General features: G+C 43.0%; 2 protein-coding genes across 4 annotated transcripts in view; one reads left to right on the plus strand and one right to left on the minus strand.

Moving 5' to 3' along the window:
• Positions 1–109: 109 nt before the first annotated feature.
• Positions 110–11,280, plus strand: LOC123518311 (solute carrier family 35 member E2A-like). 3 transcript variants are annotated; one of them, XM_045279077.1, is made up of 8 exons: positions 110–1,007; positions 1,508–1,602; positions 1,908–2,151; positions 3,196–3,331; positions 3,510–3,625; positions 9,202–9,388; positions 9,641–9,844; positions 10,293–11,280. In XM_045279077.1, the coding sequence occupies exons 2-8, from the start codon at positions 1,510–1,512 to the stop codon at positions 10,489–10,491; spliced, it is 1,179 nt and encodes a 392-aa protein (XP_045135012.1). In that variant the 5' UTR covers positions 110–1,007; positions 1,508–1,509; the 3' UTR covers positions 10,492–11,280. The 3 variants fall into 3 exon arrangements, with proteins under 3 accessions (XP_045135012.1, XP_045135007.1, XP_045134998.1); XM_045279072.1 differs by lacking the exons at positions 110–1,007; positions 1,508–1,602; positions 9,641–9,844; positions 10,293–11,280 and adding an exon at positions 7,161–8,844 and having other exon boundaries at positions 1,938–2,074; positions 9,202–9,338; XM_045279063.1 differs by lacking the exons at positions 110–1,007; positions 1,508–1,602; positions 1,908–2,151; ... (2 more) ...; positions 9,641–9,844; positions 10,293–11,280 and adding exons at positions 4,361–5,804; positions 7,161–8,844 and having other exon boundaries at positions 9,202–9,338.
• The window catches only part of LOC123516892, a 36,069-nt gene continuing 30,011 nt past the window's right edge, over positions 11,029–17,086 (minus strand). Inside the window, 1 exon segment of the mRNA XM_045276624.1 lies at positions 11,029–14,199. Coding sequence (XP_045132559.1) covers positions 13,311–14,199 — 889 coding nt within the window. The 3' untranslated portion in view covers positions 11,029–13,310.

Consider the following 17,086-nt stretch of genomic DNA (forward strand, 5'->3'; position numbering starts at 1 on the left):
AGGTAATGTAAGAAAATCCGGGTTTATCAAGGAATTTTGAGAAGGAAATCTAAGGAAATCTGGCAACTGATATAAGGAATTAATAAAAAAAAATCCCTGCTGTGATTTGGCAATACCCTAGAAGAGTAGTGTTGGCTGAGACGAGGTGGAGGGTGGACGTGTGCCTGTGTCCCGCATCCCCGTGTCCTGTGTCCCCTCCACGTCACCTGGGCCGTCCCCTTCACCTGTGTCACCCCGGGCCGCCCACCTGCACTCCCTCGCCTCACCTGTCCCAGCCACACCCTCCCTGCAGCCCTGATCACGTCACTTCACCTGTTGACGTGGCAGACAGTGCAGTAATTAGCTGTCTCACCTGTAACTACCCACACACCTCTACACATTAGAAACTCATTTAACACCTGTATTTAATTAGATCTTTTTAATTTACCGCCCATTTATTTATTCCCACCTTGTAATCACTTATAATATCTCAAAATTTACCGGTACAATTAACTTTTTACCTGTAAGTTCTTGAATTACCGGTATTTTCAAGTAATTGACCTGCAAAACTCACTCACTAACTCACACTCCTGACCCATATACTCACCTGTTCTTACCTGTAATTTCCAGAGTACACCTATATTTTGTACCCATCACCTGTCAAACACCTGGATGTCATTAACTCACCTGTAATTTGTAGTGTCACCTGTACCAGTGCGGTTTTAGCATTGCCAGTTTTATTACTTAGGAGGAAAGGTGTGTTTTATCGTTAGGTTAGGTCAGGATAGGTAAGGTCAGGTGTTTTGGTTGTCGTTGACCTTCTTACCTGTTCATTCCACACCTGGGGCACTTTTGTTCTACCTCATTTAGAAGAGAAGTTGTTTTTGTTTGTTTATGTAATTGTTTTAATTGTTTTGCTTGTGTTTCCTTGCTTTACACACACACACAGAGACACACACACACACACACACACACACACACAGGTGGGATGTGCCAATCAAGAAGCAGGTGATAGTGAACTGGTGCATGTAAGTATGAGAAAAGTACATTAGTAGTATCACTCCTAACTTTTTTTTTCTATTTTTTTTTCTATTTATTTATTTATTTATTTATTCATTTATTTGTGTATTTATTTATTCACTTGTTTGTGTATTTGTTTCTTTTCTTTGTTTTCATTCCTCATTTCATCATCACCATCATCACCATCATCATCATCTTTTTCTTCTACTTCTTCTTATTATTATTTTTCATCATCATCATCATCATCATCTTTTTCTTCTTCTTCTTCTTCTTCCTTTTCTTCTTCAATTTCTTTATTTTTCATCATCATCATCACTATCATCATCATCACCATTTTTTTTTTTATATTTTGTCGCCATTTACAAATCGCCCAATGACAATAGATAAATAAAACAAACAAATAAATAAATAAATAATACAACAATTAATCTATTTCAAGGTCACAAGTCAGTAAGGTCAAGAAATCCCGGTGAAGTTAGTGTGACCTGACCTGACCTTTGTTTTGCAGGCATGTCAACCACACCGCCCCCCATGCCACACCTCACCAAGACCCCGGACCCCCCCGCCACCCGCATCAGGCACCATAGCCTGTCCGGCATCAGGGTGAGAGAGAGAGAGAGAGAGAGAGAGAGAGAATTACATAACATTTGCCATTCTTTATTTCAAAACACAAAAATTTACCAGAGAGAGAGAGAGAGAGACTTGCTTAATGGAGAAGAAAGAGGAAGAGAGGAGGAGGAGGAGGAAGAGGACAAAAATAATGATGAAAAAATTCTCATGCTTGTATATTCTAAACTAAATAAATGGAGGAGAAGAAGGATGAAGGAGGAGGAGGAGGAGAAGAAGAAGAAGAAGAAGAAGAAAGAGACAATAAAAAAAAAAAAAAAAACGCTCAAACCTCATTTCAGACTGGCCTAATGGAGGAAGATGGCGGTGAAGGAGGAGGAGGAGGAGGAAGAGGGGAAGAAGAAGGAAGAGGAGGAGGAGAAGACACACATCCCCTCGTGGTAGACAGGCGGCCTCCCCCTAACCCTGGACTGAGACACCCCCGCGCCCTGGTGTTCCTGTCCCTGTGGTATATTTTCAGCGGGTTCACTCTTTTCCTGAACAAGTACATTTTAACCTACCAGAAGGCTGACCCCCACGTGCTGTGTGAGTGTGCCTTGCTGTGTCTTGGTTAGGTTAGGTTAGGTTGGGTAAACTGGAACTCCCTGCCTTCTCCTGTGTGTGGTTTGCTGTGTTTTGGTTAGGCTAGGCTAGGTTAGGTTAGGTTGGGTAAACTGTGGAACTCCCTGCCTCCTGCTGTGTGTGGTTTGCTGTGTTTTGGTTAGGTCAGAGTTAAGTGTTTGTCTTCCTGTGTTTAGTGAATTGTGTTTATCTTGTGTTTGCCGAGTTGTGTGTTTTGTTTATCTTGTTTTGTTTGCGTTAGTTTATTTGTCTTCATTTTTTTTTTTTTTTTTTTAGTTCAGGTTGTGTTTGTCTTCATTTTCTTTACCAGGCTGCATTCCACCACATAGTGACTCCGCAGGGCTCCACTGAGTACAGAGGTATAATAGCTCTCTAGCACTATACAATCTAGGCCGCTATTTTTATAAGTATATTATGAATGACAGTAATATATAATAGAAAAGTAAATAGTATATAATAAATTATATAATGAAAATGAAAAGAATAGCAGAAAGGTTATATGAAGTAGCTACATAAAGAGAATATACATAAAATTGTTTATTAAAATGTATACATGAAAGATTGCATTAGTGTTTGAAATAATAGTTATTGACAGTGAGAAAAATGAAGCATCATCACTAAAAGCCTCAATAAATCGTTGCACATTGAGGCTACATAGGGAACATTTATTGTGTGCCGTTATGGAGGATAAGACTCGCTAACACTGCCGTCACTGTCACGGCACTCACCAAACACGAAGGTTATCAGTTTGTATTTAAATGAAGTAATATTTGTACTGCCCTCAATGTAGGCAAACTGTTGTGAATGTTTACGTTTTGTTGTGTCTAGCTAGTTGTGGCTTACCCAGCTCTTGTTGTTCTTGTGTGTGTGTGTGTGTGTGTGTGTGTTTACTTTGTTTTGATCTGGTTAGGTTAGGTTAGTGTTGTGTTTAGCTTGCTGCGTTTAGCCTTGTGTTCCATCTAGATTATTGTCACCACCTTCCCCTATCTCTCTCTCTCTCTCCTGCAGGTGGCATGCAGATGTTTATCACGATGGTGTGTGGGCTGGTGCAGATGCGACACCCGCTGGGGACCTACAAGCCCGTCCCTAACCAGCGCAAACCTGAGAACTTCCGAAGGGGCATGTTCCTCCTGGGCCTTCTGCAGTGAGTGTCCATATGTGTGTGTGTATGAAGGGTAGCTAAATAAAAGTGTTGGTGGTTGTGTGTGTGTGTGTGTTTAAATATGTAGTAGAATGAAGAAACAACTAATATACTCTCTCTCTCTCTCTCTCTCTCTCTCTCTCTCTCTCTCTCTCTCTCTCTCTCTCTCTCTCTCTCTCAGGCTGGGCACCATAATGTTTGGCCTCATTGCCATTTACTACGTAGCGGTGAGTTTTGCCGAGACTGTCAAAAGTTCAGCGCCAATATTCACCGTACTCATCGCCTGGCTGCTGTTAGGTGAGTGTCTGTCTGTATGTATGTATGTCTATCTGTCTGTATATATGTATGTCTGTCTCTCATTCTGTCTGTCTGTTTTTCTATCTGTCTTTCTGTCTATCTTGCTTTCTTTCTTTTTTTTCTTTTTCTTTCTTTCTGTCTGTATCTGTTTTTCTTTTGTTCTGTTTCTGTCTGTCTGTCTCTCTTTTTTTTTCTTTCTGTCTGTATTTCTTTCTTTCATTCTCTCTCTGTCTCTCTGTCTGTCTGTTTGTGTGTGTGTGTGTCTTTACAGGAGTCTATTCTTGTGTTTTCTCTATTTACAAGCATTTTGTCTCTTTTCAATTCATTCTTTGTTTAAATTTGTTATAAGCTGTTATTTTTTCTCATATTTTTCTATTTTGTATCTCTTCTACAACCTTCCTTATACAATTTGTTTTTCTGTACTTGTGAAGGTATAATTTTTATTTTTTTTTATGTAGGTCTCTCTCTCTCTCTCTCTCTCTCTCTCTCTCTCTCTCTCTCTCTCTCTCTCTCTCTCTCTCTCTCTCTCTCTCTCTCTCTCTCTCATTGGGACATGCACGCCATTAAGAAAAACTGTGCATTGTTTTGGTCAGTGCAATGTTTGTGGTGCTAAGACGATCAAATACCTGTGTGTGTGTGTGTGTGTGTGTTTGTTTATGCATTTATATTTTTATTATTTATTTATATGTTATTTTTGTCATATTTGCAGTAATATATTATGAATTTGTTAGGAAAGAATGATATGGCGCACACACACACACACACACACACAGTAACCCTGACTATATGGAACCCCATAATAGCGAATCTAGCGTTTACCGAATCAAAAAAGTGGCGAAGAGACATTTTATCCCTTATATCGAACAAAGATCGGTAAATGAAGAGGATGACCGAATGGAGAGAGGGAGGAGGAGCGAGGGAGAGTATGGAGTGTGTTGGGGGTGGTGAGTGGTGGTGCTGGTGAGAGTGTGTGAGAGTCAGTGAGCGCGCACCACCACCACCATCAGCACGTCATTCTCACAGCAACGGTCCACGAGGAAGAATATAACCACCAAAACAGGGCTAATACGTACTATTTCTCCATCCATTAACACCACAAAGAACTGAAACGAGAGAAAACAAAACTAGAAGAAGAGACAGAGAAGATACAAGATTAATCCACCACCAACAACAAGAACAAGGTGACAAGGTTCAACACAGCAAGGGCACCACCAAAACAGCTGTAATACAATAACAAACGTACTATTTCTCCACCCATTAACACCACAAAGAACTGAAACGAGAGATAAGCGAACCACATCACGGAAAACTAGATGGGAGACAGAGAAATACAAGAAGAGACAAAAAAGATACAAGATTAAGAGAGAACCAACCGAACAACAGCAGCAAGATGAGAAGGTTCAACACAGCAAGGGCAACACCAAAACAACTGTAATACAATAACAAACGTGCAATTTCTTCATCCATTAACACCACAAGAAACTGAAACGAGAGAGAGAGAGAAAAAAAAAAGAAAACACGTAAAATTAGAAAAGACAGATACAAGATTAAGAGAGAACTAATCTTACAAGACAGCAACATCCAACACAGCAACGGCACCACCAAAACAGCTGTAATACAATAACAAACGTGCAATTTCTCCACCCATTAACACCACAGAGAACTGAAACGAGAGATAAGCGAACCACATCACGGAAACGAAGAAGAAACAAAAGATACAAGAATGAAAAGAGAGAGAACTAACTTACAAGACAGCAATACAGCAAGAACACCACCAAAACAGCTGTAATAGATTAACAAACGTACAATTACACCATCCATTAACACCACGAGAAACAGAAACGAGAGAAAACCAAACTACACGGAAAACTGGAAGAAGAGAGACAAAAATACAAGATAAAGAGAACGAAAGACAAAGATACAAGATTAAGACGAGACGAGAGAAGTGAACCGATCTTACACGTACAAGACAAGACAACTGGACCTATTCTGACCCAACACCATGACACCTTCGCCCTCCCGTGCTCGCCCCACTAGTAAAAACAGGAAAATTTTATCGCTGGCTCAGAAAATGGAGATAATAACGGACAGTGAGGGTGGGTTCAACAGACGCCAGCTGATGGACAAGTACGGCGTGAAAAAGACAACACTGCACGATATACTCAGAACCAAGGAAAAGGTACGTGTTTGTGACCTGTTCTGTTTGGGTTTGTTGGTTGGTTCTTTTTTCTTTTTATTTTTTCTTAGTGTGTTTGTTTTGTTTTCATTAGTTTTGTGTGTCTTTGTAATGTTATTTATTTGTTAGGTTAGGTTTATTTAGTTTTCTTGTTTATTTACTTGTTTATTTTTTGTAGTGTGTTTATTATTCATGTTATTATTAGTTTTGTGTGTCTTTTAGCCTTGTTATTTATTGGTGTTGTGTGGTGTTAGTTTTCATCGAGTGTTTCTATATTGTCTGCAACACATATAGGTGCTACATGTCCATTTTCCCGATAGACTGATAAGATTGCAGTTCCCCACAACACAGCCTATCATATTTTCCCTTCCCCTATCCCAGCTTGGTAGAGCAGCTGATGGAGGGCGGGGTGTGGCCTGGCAAAAAAAAAAAAAAAAAAAAAAGATTAATTAAAACTGACCAAAATGTACAAGAAGTAAATAGTTTTGTCGTCACAAAGTACCGCTAGAATACCAGCCCAAAATTTTGAGCGTTACTGTTGTGGAGAGTACTCACCGCCACCGCTGGTCACTGTTGGTTATGCCACTCTATTGAAACTTATCAATTTAACCAAAACTAACCTAACCTGACTTAGCTAACATAGCCTGGTTGAGGCGTCACAGACTGCTGATAAGTCTTCCTCTGAATGAATTAATTTTATCTAACGATTCAACTGATCTAACCAAAGCAAACCACACTAACCCAACTGGCAATGCTAAGAAAATATGAATTCATGATCTTATTTCTCTTAGTAAAATTTGGCGATACAATAGCTATAATTGAGGCAACACCGTGCCCAGCCAGACATCCTCCATACACTGATTTAAATTGAGCTGCTTCCCTCCACAAACTGCTCTGATTGGTTAGATTTATTATGTATTATTTTTATTGGTCAGCAGCTGTATGCCCAAACAAAAAAACAACAACCACCGTGATTAATTTCATGTGTGTGCAAATAATGTGACAATATGCACACACACACACACACACACACACACACACACACACACACACACCTGACAGCATTCCTCAGTGCCTGTCACTCCATCACAGGTGTGGGTGTTGCAGTGTGTTAGCTCATTTCCCCCAAATTAGTAAATCTTTAAAAATTGTTGTCATCATGAGCAATAAACAATTAGTGGCAGGTGTGTGTGGGTTCAAATTACTGTGAATGAGAAGCTCTGTAGAATAAGAATGGTAAGAAAAGCCTCGCTGATTATTGTGAAAGACTGTAGAAGTGCCCCAAGGAAGGATGAGATGAATTTTAGTCATTCATTTATGAGTCTTTCATTCTGTACATGGTTTTAATTCTTGTGTCAGGTGAAGGAGACTGTGCAGCGCATGGAGGGCGGCAGCAAGGGTGCCGCCAGTGTGTACAGGACCAGTAGGGTGCTACATGGGGATCTGGAGGAAGCCGTGTACAAGTGGTATTCACAGCAGAGGGCAGCGGGCGTGGTGGTGCGTGGCACGGACATACAGGAGGCGGCACTGAAGCTGGCCAAGCACCTGGGCGTAAGGGACTTTAAGGGCAGCAGTGGGTGGGTTTATCGGTTCAGGAAACGACACGGCATCTGTAGCAAAGGCCTCACTGGTGCACTCCTGAGTACCAACTTAGGTGCTGTGGAGCCATTTGTGCAGAAAGTGGCACAGCTGATGGAGCAGGAAGGTCTGCACACATTCCAGATGTACAATGCTGATGAGACCGGCCTCTTCTGGCGCTCACTCCCTAAGAACTCAAGAGCTGCCAGGGACATCAGCAGCACCCTGGGCCACCGTGTGCTGGAGGAGAGGCTGTCCATCTTGGTGGGAGCCAACGCTGACGGCTCACACCGCCTGCAGCCCGTGGTGGTGGGTCGCAGCAGGAAGCCTCGGGTGTTGCAGGGATTGAGCAGGCTGCCAGTGGAGTACCACGACCAGGCGGCGTGGTTCACCAGGGATATCTTCAAGGATTGGTTCCACAAGAGCTTTGCGCCAGCAGTGAGGAAGCACCAGACACAGTACGGCATCAGTGCCGAGGACGTGAGAGCTGTGCTGCTGCTGGATTACTCACCGGCACACCCCGTCACCAACAAGCTGTGCACCAAGGACGGCCGGGTGAAGGTGATGTTCCTACCCTTAAACACCAACTCGGCCCTGCAGCCCATGGACCAAGGCATCACGGACAGTGCCAAGAGACACTACAAGAGGCTGTACATGCAGCAGTGCCTGGTCGTCACTGAAGATGAAGACGCCTACGAGGACAACAGAGCTAAAAAAACCTGCCGGTACTTCAGGAACTACAACATGAGGGACGCCTTGTTCAATTGGGCCGAGGCGTGGAGCAAGGTGCCGCTCAACACACTGAGGAACGCCTGGTGCCCCGTCCTCAGGGCACCAAGCATTCAAACTGGGGAGAATTACTTTGAAGGCTTTGATGTTACAGCCATGGCAGAAATGTTAGCTGCTGCTGGCCAGGGAAGCATCACAGAGGAGGAGTTGCACGAGTGGCTGGAGGAGGACACTGGTCTGTCAGGATACCTTCACCAGACACAGGAAGAAATCGCCAATGAAGTCCTGAAGGCGGCAACCATGTCACTCACACCAGAGGAGGAGGAGGAGGAGGATGTAAAGCCATGTGTTCCGCCCCTGTCTGCGGTGATTGAGGCAACAGACACCATCCTGCGGCACATGGACACAGTGGGCGGCTCCATGGCCAGACACTACGAGGTGATCCGCAGCATGAGGATGGAATTGATGCGGGAACAACAAGGCAGGAAAACACAGCCTAAGGGTTCCACTTTCTTCAGTGCTGTGATTCCATCGGCGGGCAAGAGGAGGCGGCGTACCAGTGCAACCTCAGACACTTCACTCTCTTCTCTAACGTCTAACGTCTCCTCCGCCAGCCTGCACATTAAGTCCGAGCCCTGCACCTCCCCCCCCTCCTCCCCAGTCCCCACCAGCTCAGGGCTGATAGTTGATGACGCAGACCTCGCACTGTTCCTAGAGACACAGTGATAGCGTGGAGGTATCTTTGTTTGCTTGTTTACTTCTTGGTACAGCCTTTGTTTGCCGGACCAGTAGGAGCGTCTTGGAGCAATTGTTATCTTGTGTGTAAAGAAATAAAGTGTGTGATGTATCATTTATTTTGTAATACACAAGTTACCAAATTGTTTGATATTTTTTTGTGTACCAAACTTATAATTTGTGTACCTAATGAATTTCAGTGTTTGCGGACAAAATCAATTGACTTTTGCTGTTTTTTTTTTTTATAATTTCTACCTTTATCATCACTGCTATCCTTAATTCAACATCTTGATACTTCACTATATACCAAACCAATAAAAAACAAACCCATACCGACTCACCACTCTCACCACCACAGGGGAGAAAACGAGCTGCTTTGTGCTGGGGTCGCTGGTTCCTGTGATGGCCGGCCTTGCTCTGTGCTCCAGCCATGAACTGTCCTTCTCCTTCATTGGGTTTCTGTGTGCGCTGGCCACCAACCTGTGTGAGTGTCTGCAGAGTGTGGTGTCCAAGGGCCTTCTGTCACAGCGCTCCTATGTCTACAGGTGTGTGTGTGTGTGTGTGTGTATATGTATATGTATCTGTTTTGTGTGTATATTTGATTGTGTTTTGTTGGTATAAATGTGTTTTATGTTGTAGGAATGAGTTTTGTGCATATATGGGCATTTTTTATGTTTGTGTGTGCGTGCGTGTGTGCATATCTGCCAGAGCCTGCAAAGTGTGGTATCCTATCCTATCCTAACTTAACCTAACTTAACCACACCTCACCACACCCCACTCCTCTCTCCCCACCACAGTCCGGCCGAGCTGCAGTTTTACCCGAACCTGGCTGCGGTGTTGCTGCAGCTGCCCACGTGGTACTTCCTGGTGGACTTTGAGAAGCTTGGCCGCCAGCTGGACCACTCCCTGCTGACGGCCATCCTGCTCGACGGCGTGTCCTTCCATGGCCAGACTATCACCGCCTACGTTCTCATGTCTTATGTCAACCCTGTCACTTATAGGTGTGTTGCTGTGCTGGTCAAAAATTATGTTTAAAAGTTTCAGAAAGTTTAAATATTTTACTTGATTTTGTTGAGTGTAATGGTTAAAAGTTGTAGTTGCTTTATTATGTTACCTAGTTGTGTTGGTGCTATGTTTAAAAATTTCTGAAACTTTAATATTTTACTTGATTTTGTTGATGTCATACTGATGGATTCCAGAAACTTCAATATTTTACTTAATTTTGTTGACAGTAACGTAGAAATGTCAGAAACTTTAATATTTTGCTTAATTTTTGTTGGCCATGCTTAGAAATTCAAGTAACTTTAATATTTTACCTAGTTGTGTTGTGTCATGGTTAAAAATTTGAGAAACTGATATTTTACTTTCCCTAACCTAACCAGAACTCTCTCCAGCAGTATTACCAACAAAAACACCAATAACTTTCCCTAACCTAACCAATCTCCACAGCGTCGCCAACACCACCAAACGCGCGTGCCTCATCTGGCTGTCGGTGATCGTGTTTGGCAACCCTGTGACGCTGCTGAGTTGGCTGGGTACGGCGGTGGTGGTGGTGGGGGTGCTGCTCTACGGACGGGCCAGGGAGGTGGAGGAACGACGCAGAGAACTCTTCTCCATCACCAGGGACAAGATGGAGGCTGTCAGATAGGAGAGAGAGAGAGAGTATGAGTGAGTGAGTGAGTGGAGGGGTAGGAGGGGTACAGTTCACACACACACAAACACACAGACAGAAAGATACATGAATGCAGTATTTTCTTTGGTCTTCATACAAATCCACACAGTACAGGATTGTTTGTGGGGGTACAATTCTCACACACACACACACACACACACACTACAGTATTATTTATGTATGTTTGTCTCCGCCACTCTTCTCTGTGTTAAGGTATGAAATATTTGTTTTTATGTTAGCAGTTCTTCTTTTTATTCTTTTCAAGGGTAAAAATTTTCATTGGTTATTTTTCTGGGTCGGTGGGTGTATGTTTTCTCTTCTGGTAATTCTATCTTACCTTTCTTTCATTAAACTCATCTACTTCTGTTGTTTTAGAAAGTATAATAATTTTCAATGGTTCCTCTTTGTTTTAAAATATTTTGGCATTTATTTTCCTTCAGTGGTGAGCTCTTTCTTTCATCTTATTTGTCTTTTTCTCTTTTTCTTTTATTTGTCTCATTTCGTCTCGTTTCATCTAACTGAGTCTTCCATACTTCATTCCAGTTTACATAGGCATTACACTTAAGCTCTCACTTGTGTTTCTCTCCGTATTTTTTAGAAGGGAAGCTTTTAAGAAGTACTTTTAATCTTACGAGTATCTTTTGGGCACAAGTTTTATGATTTGCAGCAACAACAATAGTAGGATTATTTTTGCAAGTGTTCAAGATTTTATGAGTAAGTTGTGTGTGTTTGTTATTGTTGATATGAATAAATATTTCCTAATGACTATTTTATATTTGTTAAGTTAAGCATTCTCTCTTCAGTTTTATCTCAAATTTTGTAATGTTCTAAAGTGTTTCCGGAAATATTGACCCAGTGTTTCACTGTATTGAGTGTTGTGTCGAGACATGTGTGTGTGTGTGAAATGTTGTTATAATTTAAATGTTTTGGAGGATAACTTGCTAAATATTCAGACAACTTACTTAAAACACACACACACACACACTAATTCATTCATTCATTCACTCACTCACTCACTCCCTCTCACACACCTTGCATGCCATGGATACAAAACACAGACAATCATTACAAAAATACTTTAATGAGACCACAATGACATTTCAGAGTTGTGGGGGCTGTGTGGTGGTCCCCTCAGTGCCCCACCACAGCCACAGTCACCGCCGCTGGACATGAGTGAGTGGCCGTCATTTTGCTGCTGTGTCTTGAAGCATCACTGGTATCTGGCAACACTGGAGATCTCGTCTCTTAGTTCATAACACCGGTCAGTCTTGTGTGGGTTGTGGGTTGTTTGGAGTGTCTCTGCCCTCGTCCACCCCACAGCTGTCAGTTATGCATGTATCTGTGATTTATTTCCTTAACTTCAAGACGTTTGTTCCAGACTTGCAGGACATCACGAGTCTCTTTGATAGCAACATTTGTTGACATACTCACACCTCAAGGCTGAAGGCAGAGGCACTTGAGAAGGTACACGTTTCTCCAAGTACAGGGATTTCTTGAATTATGCGAGGGATACGTTACTGAAGAGATATTGCATGATGTAAAAATTGGTGACCAGGGAAGGGTGTTGCTGTAGTGTTTCAGGACTCATCTAGAACACTGACTGGGATGGTTATAGAATGTAGAGTACTAACTTGTGGTGCTGAGAGACTTCTGATCTGTGGTGGATACTGAATGAATGGAGGCACAGTTTAGCAAATTATTCTTATCTCACACAGAGTTCCTTTAATGATACACAGTGTTTGTTCATTGTCATTCCACACTGGAGCTGTTCTGTTTTGTTTCAGTGCTATTGTTTTACTAAATTTGAATGTGATTAATCTTTTCTAACACCACAAATTTAGGTATAATCTTGATATGTCTGGCTTTAACTCAGTTCTAGAAAAAATGTATGTTCTGATTTGAGAGAGTTGAGTTATAGTACAATAAATGCAAATAAGTAATTGTGTGTGTGTGTGTTGTAGGCAGATTAGGTTTTTATTAAATCATGAGAACAATGGTCATGAGTACCCTAATCAGTTAGTCATGCTGAGCTCCAGTATAAATCTCCCAGAGTACAAAGAAATGTCTATGATATACCAACACTAAATCAGTGCCTACTATTGCCCACTGGCCGGCATGAACACAATGTTTTTATATTATTCATGCAATTTCTTTGAATACTGGATGTTCCATATGATTGTATTGCACTCTACTTTGTTAATTTTAGATACCAGAGTTTACAAAAATTCCTAAATAATATTAATGATAACATACACATTCTAAGGAGCACTGCATACTGTTGACTGACTAGTGTGTATCTACAGCGTATGTATTCATGCTGAACATAAGGTGGAACTGGTTCATAACAGTTCCTGGCGGAACTGTCAGAACCAATTCTGGAAGCTCTACCTGCCCACCTCTGCTGTACAGTTTAGTTTGGTAATAATTTTCACTGTAAAATTTTTACATCACACAATCCCTTCAGGAATGCATCCCTCACATAATTTGAGAAATCCCTGTACATGTAATTCAAAGGAGTTTTCATGACAGCCTTGGGTGAGAAGTGAAGTGTTGTCATGATACTTGTGATGTGTGTGTGTGTGTGTGTGTGTGTGTGGTGGGCACAGCAGCAACACAACAGACGTGCCACCCACCAGTCATGTCAGGCGGTGCTGACTGTAACTGTGCTTTATGAATAGGAAATGAGGTTCATGTGTTGTGTGTGTTGGCAGTGAGTTTTGTCTGTACATGAGTCAGCAGACACTCAGCGCACTGCCGTGACTCACTGCTGACGGTCACTGTGCTGCTGCAGCGAGTCATCTGGGCGGCGGCAGTCCCAGCCTCTCCCACCTCCTCCTCTTCCTCCGCACAGTGCGCACCACAGCCCTCAGCCTGTCACTGCCACAGGACACCGCCTGTCTAGGCTGCGGTGCGGCAGGAGGTGAAGGCGGCAGCGGGGCAGGCCACACAGTGTCATGGGCAGCCTGCAGTAGGCGGTGCAGGACCTCCGAGTCTGTGAACTCCTTGGTGGTGGACCAGAGGTACAGCTTCTCCAGCAGTGCCTTGGAGGAGAGGGAGTGGTCCTGGCCCTGGTCCTCTCGCAGGTCTCCGTGAGTGTCTGCAAGGCAGCGTGGCAGGCCGGTATGTGTCTGGATGACCACGGGCAGCTGAGGGGCGGCCAGGTCCTCCTCAGTCTTGATTCCCAGCGGCATGATGGGAGGCAAGGCGAGGGTGTGCCCCGCTTCCTTGGCCAGCCCCACCAGCAGGGCACCCACACAAACAGTGTCCAGGGCGGCCGCCACACATGTGCAGGTGCCAGACTCCAACTCAGTGACACACACAGTGCCGCTGTGGAAGGTGACGCAGCAGTCTGCCTCCAGTAGGTAGTCCCCCTGCTCCAACGCCGCCCGGGCCAGCCGCTGCCGCTCCTGCTGTGGCGAGGCGCCCTGCCTTACCCCTGCCAGGGACAGCACCAGGCAGAGGTGCACACAGGGCCCCCCCAAAGTAAGCAGGGGACACTCACACTCTAGGGTGATCAGGTTGACACGGTAGGACGTCTCCAGCAGAGTGTGGCAGGGCACGTGTGCCACCCACAATCCCTGCCAGGTGACCAGCTGCTGCCACCCCTGCTTGACCAGTGCTGTGGCACGCTCCACCGCCGACCCCTCCACCAACGCCGACATATCCAGCAAGCCCTCCACCGCACTGCAACAACACCACACACACTCACTCACTCTGACACACACACACACACACACACACACACACACACACACACACACACACACAGTTGAGAAAGGAGGCTTTGAAAAAAAATGAAGAGAGGACAGAAGAGGAGAAGAAAGAGTTTTTCTGGAGAATCTTGGATATGAGACTGAGGAAGTGGTTCATAACCCAGAAAAGTACAGTAAGAAAGGACTAAAGAAACTTACGTATGAGCGGAATGTAATGTATTCCAACATAAATGGAGTGATATCGGGGATTTTAGAACTCAACGATTACTTGAGGGACAAGAACCCAGATATTGTGGGTCTTACTGAAACAAAACTGAGAGAGGAGAAGACCTGATGATGGTTGGAGAAGGAAATATAATGTTTGGAAAAGAAATAGAGTAGGTAAGATGGGAGGAGGAGTGATGTTGCTGGTTAAAAAGATATAAAGGTGGATCAAGTGAAAGAAGGTATGGGAAAGGCAGAAGTGCTAAAGATCAGAGCAGAAACTAATGAAGGAAAAAGAGGCACTACATAGTGGTGTACGTACCACCTAAGACAAATGCATGGTCAGTACAGGAATATGAAGAAATGATAAGTGATACAGGAACATGTCTGGAAGAAATGTTGGGTGGCTGTGAACGAACTATAATGATGGGAGATTTTAATTGTAAAGAGGTGTGTTGGGAGGACTGGTCAATGGAAGGATCAGAGACAACATGGGGAAATACACTATTGACACTGGCAATGGAAAATGTGTTAACTCAGTGGGTCAAAGAAGATACTAGGTTTGGAGGAGAGGGAGCATCGTCAAGACTGGACTTGGTCTTTAGTACAGAGCCAATGGTCATTGAGGAGATGAGGGTGGAGTGCCCTTTAGCAAAGAGTGATCATGCAGTTTTGGAGTTCAAGGTGATAGATGAAGAGAAATCTAGAAGAAATGAAGAATATAAAGTGGGAAGATGGAATTATGCCAAGACAGATTTTGGAAACCTAAAGAAATTCTTTCAAGAGACAAATTGGATGAAATTCAAGAGTGCTAAGGAGCAAATGAAAAGTGGAAGGAATTTATAAAAATATACAAAGAAGGTGAGAAAAATTTGTACCAATAAGACAACATAGAGAAGTTGGAAAGCAGGACTGGTTTAACGATAGATGTGAAAAGGCTAGAACAAGAAAAGAGGATGCATGGAAGAGGTGGAGAAGGAAAAGACGGATTAAGCAGTGGGAAAGTTACAAAAGAGCAAGAAATGAATATGTGTTGATTAGAAGAGAAGAAAGAAAGAAACAAGAAAAGGATATAATTGATAAATGTAAAGACCAACCAAGGCTTTTTACAGACATGTGAACAACAACATCAAAAATAGAGAAAGTATTGAAAGTTTAGAAGTAAATGGAGTATGCAGTGAGGATCCCAGGAAATGGCAGAGGCTATGAATGGATGCTTTCGGAAGGTATTCACAAAGGAGACTGCTTTTGACAAACCACTGGTAATGGAACAGAAAGGGATTATGAAGGAGTTTCAAGTAACTGTGGAGGAGATCAAGAATATGATGGGGAGTTTAGAAGTGAGAAAAGCTGTGGGACCTGATGGGGTATCAGGATGGATTTTAAGAGAATGCAGGGAGCAACTGGCAGAAAAAGTTTGTGAAGTAATTGATGCCTCATTAAGGGAAGGTGTAGTGCCCCAAGACTGGAAAAGAGCTAACATTGTCCCAATTTATAAATCAGGTAACAAGAGAGACCCATTGAACTATAGACCAGTGTCACTTACAAGTGTGGTAGCTAAGATGTGTGAGAGGGTGGTGAAGAATAGATGGACAGACTTCTTGGAGAAAAATGACATACTTTGTGAGTGTCAATTTGGTTTTAGAAAAGGGCGTTCATGCACGACAAACCTGATATGTTACTATTCGAGGGTGATAGATGTAATACAGGAAAGAGATGGTTGGGCTGATGGAATATATCTGGATTTAAAAAAGGCCTTTGATAAGGTACCACACCGGAGACTGATCTGGAAACTTGAAATGGTAGGAGGAGTGCATGGCAGTTTACTAAAATGGATGGAAGACTTTTGGTAGGAAGAGAAATGAGAACAATAATTAAGGACAGACCATCAGAATGGGGCTTGGTGGAGAGTGGAGTTCCACAGGGATCAGTGTTGGCACCAGTAATGTTCGCGGTCTACATAAATGACATGGTGGATGGGGTGTCCAGTTATGTGAGCCTATTTGCAGACGATGCAAAATTGTTAAGAAAAGTGAGATGTGACAAAGATTGCGAACTACTCCAGGAAGACTTGGACAGAATATGGAAATGGAGCTGTACATGGCAAATGGAGTTCAACACGACAAAATGCAAGAAATTAGAGTTTGGCAAGAGTGAAAGAAGAATCAGGAGTATGTACAAGATAGGAAATGAAGACATAAAACCAGTCATGAAGAAAAAGACCTTGGGGTGACAATTACCAATGACCTATCGCCAGAGAGACATATAAACAAAATAATTGGAGAAGTATTGAACTTATTGAGGAACATAAGAGTGGCGTTCGTATATTTAGATGAAGAAATGATGAAGAAAATAATTACTGCAATGATAAGACCAAGGCTTGAATATGCAACAATACAGTGGGCTCCGAACTTAAAGAAACACATAAGGAAACTAGAGAAAGTACAGAGGGCTGCAACAAAAATGGTGCCTGACTTAAGAGATTTGACTTATGAAGACAAACTGAACAGAATTAGGTAAAAAAAAACACACACACACACACACACACACACACACACACACACACACACACACACACACACACACACCTCTCAACACACACACACACACCTCAACACACACACACACCTCAATATTCTCTCTCTCTCTCTCTC

The sequence above is a fragment of the Portunus trituberculatus genome, chromosome 6, assembly GCF_017591435.1.
Source record: "Portunus trituberculatus isolate SZX2019 chromosome 6, ASM1759143v1, whole genome shotgun sequence".
Taxonomy (NCBI): Eukaryota; Metazoa; Arthropoda; class Malacostraca; order Decapoda; family Portunidae; genus Portunus; species Portunus trituberculatus.

What these genes read in the sequence shown, in the direction of transcription:
- LOC123518311 (XM_045279063.1), top strand. Translation starts at nt 5,628, where the DNA reads ATGACACCTTCGCCCTCCCGTGCTCGCCCCACTAGTAAAAACAGGAAA. An exon ending in TACTCAGAACCAAGGAAAAG is followed by an intron (nt 5,805 to 7,160) that starts GTACGTGTTTGT and finishes TTCTTGTGTCAG; the next exon opens with GTGAAGGAGACTGTGCAGCG.